Consider the following 17820-nt stretch of genomic DNA (forward strand, 5'->3'; position numbering starts at 1 on the left):
TATCATTCATAGTCAGAAACTCACATCAGACGACGAGTATCGTATAAAGTAATGAACAGAAGAAATGACAGGATGAATAGAGATTATCTGCCAGCTACAGTCCAACTCTAAATCACACGTCATTTTCATAATGTTATAGCCTAAATGATAGACTTTCAAATTCATACACTAATGGGGGCATGGCGATGGCTTTTCATCATGTCACGCCATCATCCTGTCCTGGCTCGTGGCTGCTGTAAATTGTGAGCTTTGGGAGACGCAGGCAGGTGTGGAGCAGCAGAGGCAGGGTATTATATCTCCAGACGGATCAGTCTGATTCTATTGTGTCATGTAAACAGAAACACTGTGGGGAAGCTGGTTCCACACTGTCTCATGTAACTATGCAGCTTAAGTCTCAGCAGAGATCCTCTACGACTACTGCTGGTTTGTTTTGATGTGGTGCAAGAAGTACTCAGATCTCACTTAAGATAGTCTGAGATTTCTAATCCAGTACACTGTTTTGTCGAATTCAGAGAACATTTTCTCACGGTTTCCCAGATGTCCATCCTGTAGGTGTACAGAGCAGGCTCTGAAAATGGGAAGCAGAGAGAGAGAGAGAGAGAGAGAGAGAGAGAGAGAGAGAGAGAGAGAGAGCTGGCAGCTCTCTCACCCGAAACTGTATTCTGCATTCAAGTTAAATTCAGGTTAAATAGAGCACTCTGTATTTTCACAAAAGCTGGATGGATTGGTCGATATTTTAGATATCCAATCAATCAGTTGAAACAGAGCCTGCAGCAAAAAAAAAAAAAAGAGTCTGTGGTAATTACAACACCTCAGAGCTAAAATTAAACCATTTTAATCACAATTCCACTCAAGGTGCTGATTTCTTTTTCGGGAGCAGTCAAATAATCACACAAGAGCCCACATGCACAGTCATTTAGGTGCTCATTACTTCAGCCGTAATCAGCATTACAGAGATGGACAAGGACAATCTGTCATTTTAAAAATACTTAATGATTAATAAATATAACAGAAATGCCTATTTGAGGCTGCATTAGACTTGTAATGGATTCAAGAAGGAAGAATTGATTCAGGAAACTTTGTCAAGGTCAAGCATAAAACACAAATGCCTCACAGGTTGATTCTAACTGATACAGTGAGATTAGGTTTAAGTAGGTCACTACATATAGTTTGTGGCCTCCAGAGACAGTTGAATCATTAGTACTGTAACTCTCAGGTGAGGTAAACTGCTTGAGGGACACTGGCGACACATTCAAGCCATTAAACTGCTTTCAGAGTTGAAGCTGGAAGGTTTTGCAGCAATGATCCATCTCTAGGAGCATGATCACCCACCACAGAGGCCTGAGCCACAGAGAGCAACTATAATCCTTTCAGAATGGCTTTTTTTTCTGATGACATTTTAGTGGCTCCTTACAAAACATCACATGGAGAAAAATACAGTTTGAAACACTGCAACAAGATTCTGCCAATTTATGAATCTTTAAAGACTAAAGTGAAAGTTGCACATTAATAATAATGAAATGCATGACACAAACAGAGGACCATCTCAATCCTACTCAGAAAGTGCAGGAGAAAGAATTGCGAAAAAAATGCTTTGAAAGATATAAGCAGATGAAGAAGAGAAAGGGCTCAAGAACAGTTAAGTAAGACCATAAAGACCATTAAGACCACTAAGACCATGAAAATCTGATAAATTAACAAGCAAGACTTCATGATGAAAACCAGACCACAGGCATTCATTATTATTCATAGTAGTCCAAACTGGCTCAACCATCTCAATAACAGCCACAAACATAGATTGATATTTTCTATTCGAATCAATAAACTATAGAAATATAGTAATAAAAAAAAACTGTTTAAAAAATGCTTACACATTGCATTATTGTTATTCTCTGTTTCTATGTTCCTGCTCAGAGTAAACTTGATACTTAGGAATGTGTATTAGAGGAACAAGACTAGTGCCGCACTGACTACTGGAGTGGGATGTCAGCTATGATGGGTTGACCATATACAGCTGACCAAATATTATGTGTGTTGACAACTTCACCATGTAAGCTGAATATGAAGCAACTTTCAATGTACCCAAAAATATCTGGCACTGAGCCACGACTATATAAATTGCCTCAACATCCTTGTACTTGTATTCATTCTGCTGGATGAGAGACTAATCCGATGTCATGTGCGTTAAATCACGTGCATTGAACTCCACTTCTTATACCACCTCCTCATTTCAACCACATCTAGAAAAACCCATCATATCAATTAATTAACGACCTCTCAAAATGGAAAGACAGAGAAAAGCCTTTAAGTACAAACATATTTGCCCTTCAGATTTAACAATGTGAACAATCGTTCGAATTTTAGAGTGGGAAAATATTTAGTTAGTGGGAAAGATTCTAGTTAGAAATATTTTGGCAAATACATAAGTAAGAAGTTTGATTATTGGTGACCAACATAAACCTCTCAGACATATGCGTATTGAATTAGAATATAGTTATCTTTTTTCCCATTTCATCTTGGAGCATTTTCTATTTTTTTAGACAATAGTAGGACTGCAGTAGTTAACTGTAGACTGTAGTAACTCATGTAGCTTTATAGACAGCTCCCTCGTCAGCTGCATCCATTTCAGAAACATGGGTGATTTTGCCATCAGCACGGCTTCTCCAGGGTAATAAAAGAGATGTCACTCAGCAGTTAATGCCTCCTGCAGCTCATTTGCGCTCTAACTATTCTTACTTGAGGACAGTAGCGGCAACTCCATCATAATAAATTACTGAATAAACACGTGTGATAAGAAATAAGTGTAATGACAAAGGCTGGCAGCTGTTAAAAATGAATGACTGCTTTTCATCAGTAATTAGACACTGACGGAAGTTGAGACCATTAATATATTCTACATAGTGAATGCATTAAAAGTGTCCTACAGAACAGTGAGTGCATGCATTATTAATATAGACCGACCCTACTGGAAACCAAACGCAATCTTCTGCTTCCCACTGAGGTGCCAGGTCACTGAGTGACACACACACCACCATGCCTCACATCATCATTTGTCACTTTTTAGGTGAATGACAATTTATCATGGTCTTAGGCCCACATGCCGAGAATGTTACATATGTGGTTTTGCATATTTTCTCCTTTTAACTACAAGTCTTTAGACGCTGATGACCATTTTCTACTGTCAGGAACGCCACTTTTCTGTTGGTGCAAAAACAGCAAAAACCCAGAACTTGCTTAAGGGGACTTTCACAACTCAAAGTTTAGTCCGTTTCAATATAAATCTGGTGGTTAAATCCTTGTTACAGTTTATTTCGTTCATCCGATTCAGAGTGAAATTAATACATTTGGTTAGTTTTGTATTTAGTCTGGTTTCTTTCCCAGTGCAGAAATGGGAGAGAACCAAATAAAACAAAAACATTTGCAGAGGGGCATGTATGAAGGTGAGGAACTGAAATCTAAATGCAGTATTATTTCTTATTGGTTGGAAAGTTGGCAGTGAATAATGTAAACATGGAAATAAACATAGCAACATAGAACTAATTCTAGAGGCCGTAATCTGCTCTGGTGTTCACCAAACTAATGTGGAGAGAAACAGTGAGAAGGAGCTCCTGTTGAGGCTCCGGGTCGTCAACAATGTGTTGATCCATTATTTCCACAGACGATGTGCTTCGATCAGACAGCAGTAGAATCAGAGAAGGAGAGCCTTGATGCTCCTACCACCATCTGCTGCTACCACCAAGGAAATATTCAGTTATTTTGAGCAATATGTTGGTGATTCTGCAATGATAAATTAGCGTTTGTTCACAGGAGGTCTGGGATCGGTTGTTTTGGTCCACACCAGAGTACGATTGAAGCGTTCACAAGAGACCAAATGAACGGGAACAAGGATTTAACCACCAGAGTTTAAAAAAAAGGACTAAACTTTGGGTTGTGAAAGCACCCTAATAGAGAAGCTTAATGCTACAGTTTTACAATTTCATTTATCAGATGTTTTTATCCAAAGCGACACCTGAAAATATGAGTGAGTGCCATTGGGTGTATAAGGACAGTGCAAAGAGGGTTTTGAAATTTAAGGATATTGCAACCCGTCAATAACATGCTGCTACAGTTTGGCAGGCTGTTGGGTCGGTCAGCATATCTGTCCAAGGGACCACTATAGATTACATCACACCGAGAGAGCTGGAGCTGTGGCGTTTCACCTCTGGGATCTATAGATCTACCTCAGGTCTATCTACAGCCATTATGTCGTAGCGTGTCAGAATCCAGAGAGCCAAAGCCCGGGTTTGTAAAAGTGGAAAAGAGTCGATTACCAAAGAATCATTGCGGTCTAAATAAAGCTCTCTATTCTTTTGGTCATTCTATTATTCAAATTTGCATCTGTCAAGCAAATATTTATGTCACAAATAATTTAGATAACACAAGTAATCAGCCATTGTGATTTAATTGGTGGCTGATTAATATTAAAGGGCTGTAAATGTAAAAGTGTGCACATGACAGTTCTGAAGCAGGTACACAGACGGGTTTGTTCCAGCCCTCTTTCTGTCTTCTTCTCAACAATCAGTGGCGCCGCCCCGTCGATTGATTTATGGGACGCTGTCAGAGGTAGTCAACAAGGCGATGGAGCTCATTCATTTTTCATAGATATCGCTGAGAGCCGAGGGTTTGATCTTTCTATAAGTGACAGCATAGAATTAGGTGATAAACTGATTCCTGTCCTCGGGACATTTTAGTTTGTTGATCGGCAGCAGCTTCAGAGCGCACGCACCTTTATCCTCTTTATTTTCTGTCCCGCTGAGATCAAAACAGCAAATCATGACAAAAGTTCAGCCAATGAAAGAACAATGAAGATGTTCAGATGAAGACTAAAGTTAACTCCAGTAAGAATATTTCTGATTTGTCTAGAACTCTAGCAGCCGTATGTCAGACGGAAAAAAAATAAATAAATGAAAGCTACATACTTCACTATTGTTAGCAGATCAATCACTTCCCTCAGTGCTGCTCGATGTGCAAACAATGAATAAATCAATGTTAGTATTGATGGCTGACATAAATGATTGAAATGTTTGTGAAAGCTGGAGCTGCAGCTGCTTTAAAAGGCTGAAATATGGCTGCTTTGTCGCCAGGAGACAACAATACAAGCTCCAAAAGACAACGTACAATCTGTCGTCTCTATGGTTAACATTTGGCTACGTTTAGGTATTTAAGACCAGAAGATAAAAGATCATGTTTATATTACAGAAGCTGAAGGTGCAGAATTGACTTTAACACTCTGAACCTTGCTCTTTTTACATTTTCCTTACTGTGTCCTTGTATTTCACTGTATTATATACAATCTATTTAAATCTGCAGCTCTAAGGAATCAGCGCAATCATGGCTCGAAGTGGGAACAACTCAAACATGTCCTTGTGCATAATAACACAGAATGAATGACAGAAAACAATAAAAAAAGAAAAAGAAAAATGCAAGTGGAATTTCTCTGATACATTATTAAAAAAATAAAATAATATTAAATGGAATTTATGTATAAACACTTTTCCAAATGCCCACAAGTGTCATGAATTTTGGGGGAAAACAGTTTTCTCCACATATTGTAAACAATCTCAGTATTGTCATGTTTCCAGCCTCTCCTGTCCTCTCCTCTCAGCTCTGTGTAAACAGATTTCCAGTGAATATTTGTCACATGACCGTTCGTCTCAGCAGAATCAATCATGTCTTCCCAGTGTCTCTGAGGAGCAGAATTTTATGTTTTTAACAGGATCTGGTTAGTGGAAACGCTTTATTTTTAATGACACATGTAGAATAAAGAGATTCTGACACAAATATCAATATTTCAAGCTTCGTTTTGGTCAGTTTTTCTAGTGGAAACTTTCCTAACCTATGATCCGTTCGAGGACTGTTGGAAAGTTCAAATAATGCCATTTCTAACAGTTTCTTTTGATCATAATTGGTGTTTTTTGGCAATATTTTAATGAAAACATACTTCAGAGGGTTAAACAAAGTTTTGCCTCATCACTTCTTGCAGCTTGAAGTGAGACCAGAATCAACTGCTGTGGTGATTGCATCTCAGTAAGACAGAGTGGTAAAAGTCCTTCCTAATGTAGTTGGACTACAGTACAGTAGTTTTGATGAGTACAGTAGTTTAATAATAGTGAGGCTGGAAAAAGTAGTGATGCATTTCTGAAGATATATGCACCAGAGTTGTCCTTCAGAAGTAGTTACACAAAGGAGGGTCGCTGTAACTTCTTAATTCCCGAACAAAGATAGCCCCAGAAACAAGTCTTTCTATTGTTATGCATTTAGTTCAACATCCTGCCCTCAGATTCAAAGCATCCTTTGAAGCATTCATGGTGCGGTCTGACAGATCACACCCCCTGAGCCACAGAGCTGTAAGTGGACAAAATAAGTAAGTCAGACACAAAAAAAACCCTGATTGTCTTTGCAGGAACATGAGCCCGAGGCTTTTCTCTAAACTAGAGCAGTTCCTTTTTTTCGCCGTCTGTCTTCACTACATCCTGAACTCACTTGTCTCTTCCTGCACCTCCTGCTGCATTTTAAAACCAGCGGCACAGTTACAGTGTAACCTGTCTAGACCGAGGCACAGCAAGTGCACATCAGTTTTTACAAAGCAGCCATGGGGGAGCAACTTGTCAGTACATATGAATGAGCAGTGTAACTTCAACTTTCTACCTTTCAGAGGCTGGCTGGCTTGTGCAGCATAGTGACCATTCAGAGAAATTAGATATCTGACGAACTCCTTATAATTTTTGCTGTGAGTGCTTAAACAGCACCGTAACAAAGTATAATCAATGGTTTTGCTGCTAAAAGTGGATATTTTAAGAAAATACATACTTTGATACATCAGATATCAATTCCAACTTTTCATCACTGATTATCCAGGCAACATTAAGTTTCCTCCAAATTGTTGCAAACTGAATCTCGACTAAAGAAAGTCCTCGACAACCACATCTTAACATTATTAACTGATGAATTAATTCATTTTTCCACAAAGAGTCATGCAGAAGCAGTTCATCTTGTGTTTACCAGAGATGTGCTCAAAAGTTTTTGGGATAATAAGTCATTCAGCATGAAAAAGGCATTAAAAAATGATGAAATGATTAAATAAATCTCAGCAAACTAAGACCTTAACAAACAATAATTTGACTAATCGTTAAGGAGGCAGCTTTGCTGCAAATTAGTTGAATATAACTGTAAAATCTAGGGGCACAAACTGAATTATAAAAAGACAAAAATGGTAAAATACTCATTGAAGTAACTGTCCATTTGTGTTAAATGTGTTATTACAGTTAGATTAGCCAAATATATGTACTTGATTCATTGTTAAAGTCATATATGTTGTGCTTTAATTGTGCCATGGCTGTGACAGATTAGAAATAGAATATGTGGGATATTTTAATTAGTCGGGTTATTAATGATAACCTCAGTACTACAAATGTCTCAACACCTGGTTACTCTGTGATTTCTCTTGATTTTCGTGCATTAAACGTAGACACAACCTCAGTGCTCATTTGCATATTATTTCAGTCTTGCTCCACAGCATCTACACAGTGTCATAGTGCTGGTTTTTTAAGTGGAAAAGGGCCAGGGGAGTTGTGTGTCTGTGCAGGATCTGTGTGACGTCAGCAGGACAGGAAGGCGACGCCAGGGCATTTCCTGCTGCGTGGTGGAGGCAGACATATGTCGCAGCAAAGAGCCGCGGCCAGAAGTCTTTCTTTATATCAGGACAGAGAGAGATAGAATCTGCAGTTCAGTCACGTGACCAGGGGAACCGTACAACACTCTACATCTTCACTTCTAATTTCACAAAACATTTACTGCAACGCATCATCTCATTGTGGCTTCGACCCCTTTTGAGCCGAGTGACTTTAATCTCTTGTTTCCTTTAGGTTTTTGGATGCACTCCAAGCCTATCAATGGGCATCCTCACCTGAGTCATTGAAATAACCTTCAGCTCTCCACAGAGAGTTTAAGAGCAGGTGCTGCTAGTGTCCTGGTCCTGTATATACTGAGAGAGGAAGTATTGGTTTCACTGACACATAAACAGCTGTGGTTCGGAGATAATCACTGCTCTACTTTCTCATCTATCTTGAACTCAAACTGGTTTCAAAACTAATCTTCTGGCTGCATTCATTCATCTGGACTATCCAAGATGTGAGCACAACACGCTGGACAATACACCAAAGGGTTAAAAGTTGCCTGTGTGGACAAACGCGAGAGTTTGTGCAGCCGTGTTGGTAAACAGATAGCCGTTCTTCTGTATATTTTACCCTTGTGAGTGTAATCTCAGCCTTGAGAAGTTAAGCTTTCCACTCAATGGCTGTAATCTTCTTTGGGACTGTAGACTATTACTGTGAGCTTCTGTGGGAAACACTGTGGAAGTACAGCTTACCGATTGAACAGAGGCATGGTTGATACCCATTTACATTCAGCCAGGTCATAATCCAACATACATTATCCATAGCACTGGGTAATATGATCATATGTATCATGAGATCACAGAGATTTTACTTTACTGTTCCTCCAGGCTTCTAACACAACCTCTGGTTGTTAGATTTATGCCAATTTTGGATTTAGGGGATTTCTGTGTTATTGTGGTGAAGTACCTGGAATTTTAAGTATCAATTACAATATAAAATTTAATTCACCACATAAGAAAATTTTAACAATTTCTCCCAACCCCTGCACATATAAATCAGCTTTCTGCAGCAGTTTAACGTGGACACTGCCTAGCCTTTAATGAAGAGCACTTTCAGTTATGTCAAAATTAAATATTACAGTTTTAGAAATATACTAGGCTTATTAAGTTTAAATGAAAATGATCAGGGGTGTTACATCACACATCAGTGAGGAAGTGAGTTGTTGTAACTGCAGATGTTGGGAGACCACAGACCATTTTTTTTACATTTAAGTTGCCTTTTGGCTCAGTTCTTCTAGACATAATGTGTATCAGTGTTTTGCAGTAGTGCAACAGTGAAGAGCCGGCTAAGGAGACAAAAACATTCTTGAATTTGTCAGTCAAAATGCTAAAAAGAATTGGAGGTGTGACGTAGGGGTGGGCGATATGGCCCTAAAAGAGTATCTTGATATTTCCAGGTATTTTTGCGACAATATTCTTGACGATATTCATAAAATACTGAAAAATATAAAGAAAATATGACTTTTCCCCGGGCGCAACAACATGCAGCCCACTGCTCCTTGCATGATGTGTTCCCTTGTGTGTAAAAAAGAATGGGTTAAATGCAGAGATTGAATTGTGGGATTAATAAAAGTAATTAAATCTTAAATCTCAACAGTTGCCAAATACAATATTTTTTACATTTTTATGTCAAGAAGCATAAGTGTTGTCAGTATCATGATATGCATTTTTTTTACTCATAAAAAAAATTATACCGGTATATTTGTGAACGATACGATAGGGCCCTAGTGTGACGCACATTTAGAATTTAGTCAATAGAAGACCAAAACAGATAAAAACTCTTTTGCTTTTAGTGACTCATGGACAAAATCTACAGGCCAGACAAGTGACTCTTTAAAACAATCACAAATATGGAATGTAATACCCTCTAGAGATGAAACGCTTCTATAAAAAAAGCTTTTTTGGTTTGTTAGTCACGGTCTTGAGCTTGTATATGTATTGAACGGTACAATTAAGCCACACAAAGGTGTGTGCAGGAAAAAATTTGAATCAAGTATTTGGGGGGAAAGAGCCCTTACACACTGATAACCCAACGTATTGGCTCTTCAGGCCGTCTGCAGCAGCTTCCTGTGGCTGTGACAAAAATAAGTATGCGCAATAAATTTCTTTCGTTTTTTTCAGTTATTATTGGCATAGGCCTAAAACATCACCTTAACCTCTAAATGTTGCCGACTTCAAGTTTAGTATTGAGTTTCATTTTCAATTCCAAATCTCCTGGGATATTTCTTCGGTGTCCAGCCCCTCTTTTGCACTTTCTCACTGCATTCTGACAAATTCATATTGATAAATGCTCATGAAGACCTATTAGTAATGCTGGTAACCTAATTCAGACTAAGTAGGTTGTTTTATCTTCATTGTAAGGCTCAAAATAAGGTTTGCAGCTCCATTCTGACATTTTTTCTCTTTTTTTGATCGAACGGTTCATCATGTTGAGGCTACAAAGACAGAAGACAGAATTCTTGGAGGGAGATCAGGGGAGAAATGGGATGCAGCCATGATGGCATGCTTTTTTCCCCACTTTTGAGAATGGCCGATGGGAATGGCTCTAAAGATTTGATCGTGGTCAGATAACACATCCTACGACTTGTTTACTCCGAGCTTTCTGGACTCTTTAGTCTGCATTTGGCTCCTAGAAAGGTGCTGGTGGGGAATTGAAATAACAGTCTGTGTAACGGACTGTGACTGTTTCATTTCATTCCCTACAACCACATGCGTTGGACGGTGCAGCACATGCTCTGCACACTGACAGGGCGGTCGTGACTCGAGGCTTTGAGCTGCAGCTGAGCCTGTGGTAATGCCCCAGGCTCATTTGGACTCAGCTATCAGTCTGCTTGCTGCTAATTGAGCTGTTGAGATTGTAGTTTGCAGGAAGCTTTGCTCTGACAGACCCTTGGGTGACTAAGTATGTACAAGGCATACGGAAACACAAGCATATGCATAAACGCACACACACACGCTGCTGACACCTTATCACCAGTCGGGGGACAAACTGATTGTGAGATGCAGTAACAGGCAGCAGCACGTACAAGAATAAGGCAATAACGCTGACAGATTTGCTGTGGGACAGTGAAGGGAGGGAGAAAATGACTAGATTTATACCATCTTCTAAAGCTCCTCCGTGACAAACCTGCATAAGATCACTGCAGCCAGGGTGGATGTTAGCAGCTGACCAGCCTCCACTGCAGTCTAATCTGTCTCAGTCCTTTAAACTGAGCTCAGACACATATTGTACAAGTATTGTCATCTTTCCAGCCTCTCCTGTCCTCTCCTCTCTGCCCTGTGTAAACAGATTTTCAGTGAATATTTGTAACGTGACCGTTCGTCTCAGCAGAATCAATCATGTCTTCACAGTGTCTCTGAGGAGCAGAATTTAATGTTTTTAACAGGATCTGGTTAGTGCAAACGCTTAATTTTAAATGACACATGTAGAATAAAGAGATTCTGACACAAATATCAACATTTTAAGCTTCGATTTGGTCAGTTTTTCTAACAAAAACTGTACTGTGATCAGTTCAAGGACCGTCGAAAAGTTCAAATTTCGATTATAATGCCTGTTTTTACAGTTTCTTTCTACAATGAACTGTTTATTTTTGGTAATCCTTCAAAGAAAACATACTTTTCAATGTTGAGGTTGGAGGTTGAAAGAAAATATGAGCTTTGGGTTTTAATTTAATGAATTAAAAATGAACACATTAGTATATATTATAACCAGTGGCACTGTTGCAGTGCAATTATGATATAGATTTAGGCATAATTCACATATAGTTGTCAAATGGCTACCAAATCAAAATCTGTGCATGAAAATCCTCTGTTATATAAAGCTTCCTCAGTGTTTGGGGATATAAGAAGAGAAGTGTGAGAAAACAAGGGCAGTGACAAGTGGAAAAAGGAAATATTTTCAGGGGCATGAGTGCGGTACAGTCACAGGCACAAAGTCAGTGGACTTAGCCATGACGTCTGAAACGGTAAGATGCTCATACATCACAAGACCACTGAACTTCTTTCAAGGACAGCGAGGAGACAGGCTGAATAAGATCACAGGCCTGTTTGCAGTCTCAAGATACCTGACCCCTTCAATCCTCGGCTCCGAGGGCCCGGTGCTCAGGGTGGAGTGCTTTCTCCCCGGAGAGGGAGAGGGTCAGGAGGGGGCCGCCTACCTATCAGCCTGACGGAGAGAGAGACAGAGCCTCCACTACAGCGACATAAAGCACCACTAAAACACACATTTCCACTTTAGAAAGTCTGCAGACAAGAGCAGCTTTGTTAAAAGTGGCCTAAAAGAATAACAAACCCCACCCTAATGTGTACTCAATCACACTGATGTCATGCTTCTACAAATGATCCCGGGATTTAATGATGATGTTTGTTTTGCAGAGCATGTGGCACAGTAAAGACGGGCCACAGTAATTGGAATCTGCTGAAGAATCAATAACCTCTGATGAAACTAATGGCTCCACATGTAGAGTCGCATCAATCCATCACTGTCACATTAATTGTGATACCTTGGTATAATTACTGTGAAGAGACGACTGCTGGCCTGGTTTATACCAACACTTATGACTCTATGCCCCATAAATCTACATCTGCTTATGTGTATCAAGCTGCTTATAGGACAGTGAGATGCATATAAGCTCCAGTCATAGCAATTATAAGAGTTAATAACTTATTTATGATGTGTTTTTACATCAAGTCTGTATTTGATGAGTTGTTAATGAATTGAATTTGGTTTAAATGCTCTGTAGTTTTACCAGAAAAGGATCACACCTGCCAAAGAATTTTAAGTGAATGGCTTATAACTGATTTTAATATCTGTTGTATTTGCTATTAGTTGCAACCTACAAACCCTTTGTCTTAGTAGTCTTAGCATTTGTAGTAGTATAAAAGTATACTAGTACATATTTCTGATATGACACTACGACTTTATGAGTTGTAATTAATAGTTTTATTAACAGGCCAACATACCTTTTATGAAAGAACCCATCATTGTTCATTAGACAAAAATCTGTTACAGATTCCATCAGAACTTCTGCAAGCTTCAGTTTTATTTGACCTGAAAGAACATCTATATATTTTTAATTTTACCATTTGTTTTGGCTTTTTTGTCCCTTTTTGAATCCTTTTCATTCTGCCTTTATACACCACACAAAAATGTTTACCATGCCATGTTGGTATCATTTTTTCCCTCACAACCACACCTACATGACCTGATCATTATTTTTTCACTTTGACTTACTGGATCAACATTTTGAACCAAAAAAAACCCCATCAAATCTGATTTTGGAAAATTGTTTTTTTTAGTTTTTTTCCTAGAACTATATTTTTATGCTAAATATATTTGACCTTATTTTCCGGTTTTACTTGGCCTATCATCATCAAATAAAAACAAACAAAAAACAGCATGAAGTTTCAAGTCAGTACTTTAGAGTGAAGCTGACGGTAGTAAATACGCTGAAGGTTTAACGTTATGACGTCACGAAGGAGTCATGTGATTTGATCATGATCGATGACTCTAAATGATTAAGAAGGTCTCTGTTTCTGCAGGAATTCAGAATTTTTCTTAACAAATGACGACACAGTAAAGAGCACAGGGCAGGGCTTTTTTGCCGTTTTCTTTCACTGGTGATTCATTGAGTTTAAAATGTGACAGACAGCACCTGTGAATGGTCACTCAACACTAAATCACAAGGCAAGAAATCTGTTGCTGGCTGTTTCCTCAGGAAATCGCCACAGCAGGTGTTTTGTCTTTGGCAACTCATTGGAAAAACTTCTCAGTGCTGCAGCTTTACACTTTACACCCAAAGTGCTGTTTTAAAAGACTGGCAACACTGCTTTAATATAAATCTCAAGGGGAAAGTATCACACACCGCAAAATGCTATAAAGTATTCATCTTCTTTTAATAGTACAGTAAAAAGAAAAAACGTTCATTCCTCTCTCAAGGTCATTGAATCTGCAGAAAAGACAGATGAAACGCAAAGCCGACGCTGGCCACAGTGATAGTGCCATCCCTCTGAATTTGCAAGTGTGGATGACGGCCAGTGTTTGCGCGGCAAAAGTAAGACATGTGAGTTTAAGTGATGAATGGGTCTGCAGCTCCTGGAAGAGCAAAATAAAGCAGAACCACTTAACTCCTGTCAGAGCTACAGAGTCTACTGGTTGGGCAACTCACTTCTCCATGTGTAATTTGTACAAAGAGTACAAACTGTGTGTGTGTGTGTGTGTGTGTGTGTGTGTGTGTGTGTGTGTGTGTGTGCAGCCTCAAAGGCATGAAGACGATCCTCCAGAGATTGGACTGCACGTTATACAAATTGAATTAAAATGTGTTATTTTGCTTGTTAGTCAGGAGCAAACTGTGTGCAGTTGGTTAACAAACCATAAAGGTCTTCATGCATCTCCTCATGATGATGTTTTCTTCTTATTCCAGGGTGAGGGCTCCAATTTCCTGCAGCTGGGCTCCTCCATTGAGCAGCAGATCAACGGCATGTTCAAGGTGATGGAGGAGTACAACTGGGACAGCTTCGTGGTCATCACCAGCCTCTACCCGGGCTACGAAGCCTACGTGGATTATATTAAATCCTTCACAGACACCAGCTACTTCATATGGGACCTGCAGGACGTTCTGACCTTTGATATGTCCGCCGATGGCATGAACGACATCCGGGCACGGCGGCTGCTGCAGCAGATTGATGCCCAGGTGCTGTTGGTGTACTGCTCCCATGAAGAGGCTCAGTACCTGTTCAGCATGGCGGCCGAGGCTGGCCTGGTGGGGCCGGGCTACATCTGGATTATCCCCAGCCTGGCGGTGGGGAACCCCGACATCCCCCCGCCAGACAGCTTCCCCGTGGGGCTCATCAGCATCATCACGGACCGCTGGAGGATGAGCCTGAGGAAGAGGGTGAGGGACGGCGTGGCCATTGTGGTGAAAGGCGTGCAGAGCTTTCGGAAACAGAGAGGATTCGTTCCTGAGGGCCACAGTGACTGTCACAACCCCGTCAAGCCATCCGTCACGAATGACACGCTATTCAGGTGAGCTGAACAACAGGCCAAGAGAAAAATGTAGCATATGACTCAGACAAGTGGGCGTTTATTTGTAACAACCTTGTTGAGCAATATCTCTATGGCTATGTTCAGGCTGCAGGCAAATGTGACCCATACCTGATTTTTTGCTCATATATGACTTAGACCTCAGAAAAAATATTGCTCTTCTGTGTTCGGGCCATGAGCAGTTCCAGCTGGAGTCTGATATTGGCCATGTAGCGCCATATAATGTAATCATTTCCTGATAATGTAATAACACCTGAAAACGTAATGAAATTTGCACTTAACTTGGAGGGGTTTTTACTCTGATCAGAGCGGTGTCCCTGGCAACGGTGTGTTGCATGGTAAATGGTAAATGGACTGCACTTATATTTATTCAAAGCGCTTTACACTACAGACTGCGCTCATTCACCTGTTCACACACACATTCATACTGGTGGCTGAGGCTACCAGGGCACACTGGTGCCACCTGCCACCATTGGGAATTCATTCACACACGATGAACGCAGCATCGGGAGCCATTTGGGGTTCAGTATCTTGCCCAAGGATACTTCGACATGTAGGCTGCCACGGTCAGAGATCGAACCTCCAATCATCCGATCAGTTGGCGCCCACTCTACCAACATAGTCACAGCCGCACTTAGCAATGGTCTGGCAACCAACTGCAGGAATTATTTTTCTGTTGTTGTTGTTGTTGCCTATCTTAATCAATATATGGTGGTATTCTGGTAATTCTACATATTCAACCTTTAAGTTCAGCATTAGTTTTACCATTATAATATTTTATTCCATTATTGGTGAAGTTATTCCATTATTGGATTTTATTACATTTTCGATCAAGATAAGTGCAAATTTTATTACATTTTCATGTGAACAGCCAAACAAAAAAATCAGATCTGAGCAAAAAAATCTGAATTGAGCATCAAGGCCCACAGTGTGAACATAGCAACATAGAAAATCAACATATTTTAGTGAGAAGTGTCTGTTTTTTTCTGCTTCTGTTAAAAGAGGAGTAAGTGTCAAACAAACAAACAGCAAAGTTGAAGCAAATGGAAATGTATCCAATTTATAGTCATAGTTTAGTGTGATAAATAGCACATTTAAAATTAAATTATTGTATAAAACAGATAAGGATTGGTGAGTTTTAATTAAAAATTAGAAATTTTCATTATTAATGCATGAATTGACAATGTTTTACAATTGTTTTGTTTCCTCAGCCTTTTGGTGAATGGCCTTTATCTGTAATACTTTTCTGTAAATCTGGTATTTAGTTTAGTCAAAGATTCATGGTGCATTGTTTCTGTGGAACTCCTATGTTTTGTGGCGGGTCATACACTCCATTCCCTGTATTTATACATGCATTAGAAGACAGAAGAGCAAAGTGGCAAAGACTGCTCTCATGTTAAGAAAAATGTCCACCAGGCCCACTTGAAGACAGTCCTTATTAAAGAGAGTTACAGAGTGGAGTCTCTTCCCAAGGCTTGCTGTAAACGGTGCTAATGGTGAACATGAGATATGAAGCCCTGCAGCTTTAGACTATCTCATGTGTACTTTATGGTGTCTTATTTGTTGTGTTTAAAACATCGGCGAGACACTAAGAATGACACTTTCATTTTAAATTGAACCCTCGAGTGTAATAAAAATGTGCAAGATGAGCCAAGACCAACAAGAGACAATCTTCAGGAGTGATGCTCCTAATGTTACCTCCGCCAAGGAGATTATGTTTCAGTTCGGTTTAATGGTTTGTTTGTCAGCAGGATTTGGGGAAAAGTAGTGGCCAGATTTTCAGGAAACCTGTTGAAAGGGGGTAGCATGAGCCATGGAAGAACCCATCCTGAGCATCCTTATATCTTGACAAGAAAATCAAGATATAATATTGAAAATAGGTCTCCAATGTTTTCTGATCGGTCACTTCTATTGTTTTCGTTTAGGTTGTCAATCAAAGGGAGATTTGTGTTCAGAGATAAAATCAAACATAGCCTACTGATGATTGAGGACAAATTGCAGTTTCTCATGTTAAAATCTGAAGCTTTTTATCTCCATCTATACTCTCCAAACTCCTCTGTGGTGTCCTAGCACTACTTCTGCCTTTACTGCTAGGAGAGGACAGACATTAGCTGCAGGAGGTCACCTGTCAAGATAACATAATGATGGATTGTTTTAAGTGTTTGAACTAAATGCTCCTTTTTATTGTCTCAATTTAGATTTGTAGCTAACCTTGTTCAGGACAAGCTGAGGAACGTTGTCTGACGGTCTTGGATCACACTATGAGGAGTCATTATTATAGAACATGAAAATGTTTTCTTGCATGCAGCATTAGCTAGTTAGCATGCTAGTACATTGGCTAACATTAGTTGAACTGCTATACTTCCACTTAGAGTTAGTTTCTTCACTTTTCACAGATAGCTTTGTACATATTTTTCATAGTATTTAGGCCAACTGTTGGTTTTGAACAACAGTGTTTCTGATCATTTAGATAATCAGCTCAGTGTCTTAGATAACTATTAGCGACATTAGCTAGTAACTTGGTATAGCACCAGTATTAACCCGATTTCACAGCTTAGCTAATGTTATGTCGCTCTGTAGCATCAGAAAAGTGCGACAGCTTACGGAGGACACATAAAAACTAACTAATGAAGAGCAAAGAGGGTCCAAGTTAAACTCCATAGAGCTAAACACACTCCTCATAAACCTGGCGGCGCTTTTCTTCAGTTTAGCAGCCAGCTAGCGTAGCTGACAGGCTAGCCTCATTATTTTAGGGTAAAAAAAAAACAAACAAACAAGCTTGGTGAAATTAACTATCCTGTTACAAATGAGTTGAAGCATACAGCATTAGTTGGCTAGCATATACTCACTCATTAGCTAACATCAGTTGAACAGTGTTTCTTCGGTTTCTTTGTCCTGGGAAGATGCTCCAGTTCCCCAAATGAAGGAAATCTGGCTTGCACATTACCGACGTGATGTCAGGCTTTATTGATTCACTGAAAAACAACTTTGCCACCAGGTTTGATGATTTCAGCATCTCCAGTGAAGTGATGAGATTTGTTAAGGACCCTTTCTGTGTGAATGT

The 17820-nt window shown here is 39.6% G+C and overlaps 1 protein-coding gene across 1 annotated transcript in view; it reads left to right on the plus strand.

Moving 5' to 3' along the window:
* The window catches only part of grin2ca (glutamate receptor, ionotropic, N-methyl D-aspartate 2Ca), an 87859-nt gene that overhangs the window by 26327 nt on the left and 43712 nt on the right, over positions 1 to 17820 (plus strand). The window contains exon 3 of the mRNA XM_059347943.1: positions 14137 to 14738. Coding sequence (XP_059203926.1) covers positions 14137 to 14738 — 602 coding nt within the window. The remainder of the gene's footprint in view (positions 1 to 14136; positions 14739 to 17820) is intronic.

Source organism: Centropristis striata, chromosome 13 (genome assembly GCF_030273125.1).
Source record: "Centropristis striata isolate RG_2023a ecotype Rhode Island chromosome 13, C.striata_1.0, whole genome shotgun sequence".
In the NCBI taxonomy this organism is placed as follows: Eukaryota; Metazoa; Chordata; class Actinopteri; order Perciformes; family Serranidae; genus Centropristis; species Centropristis striata.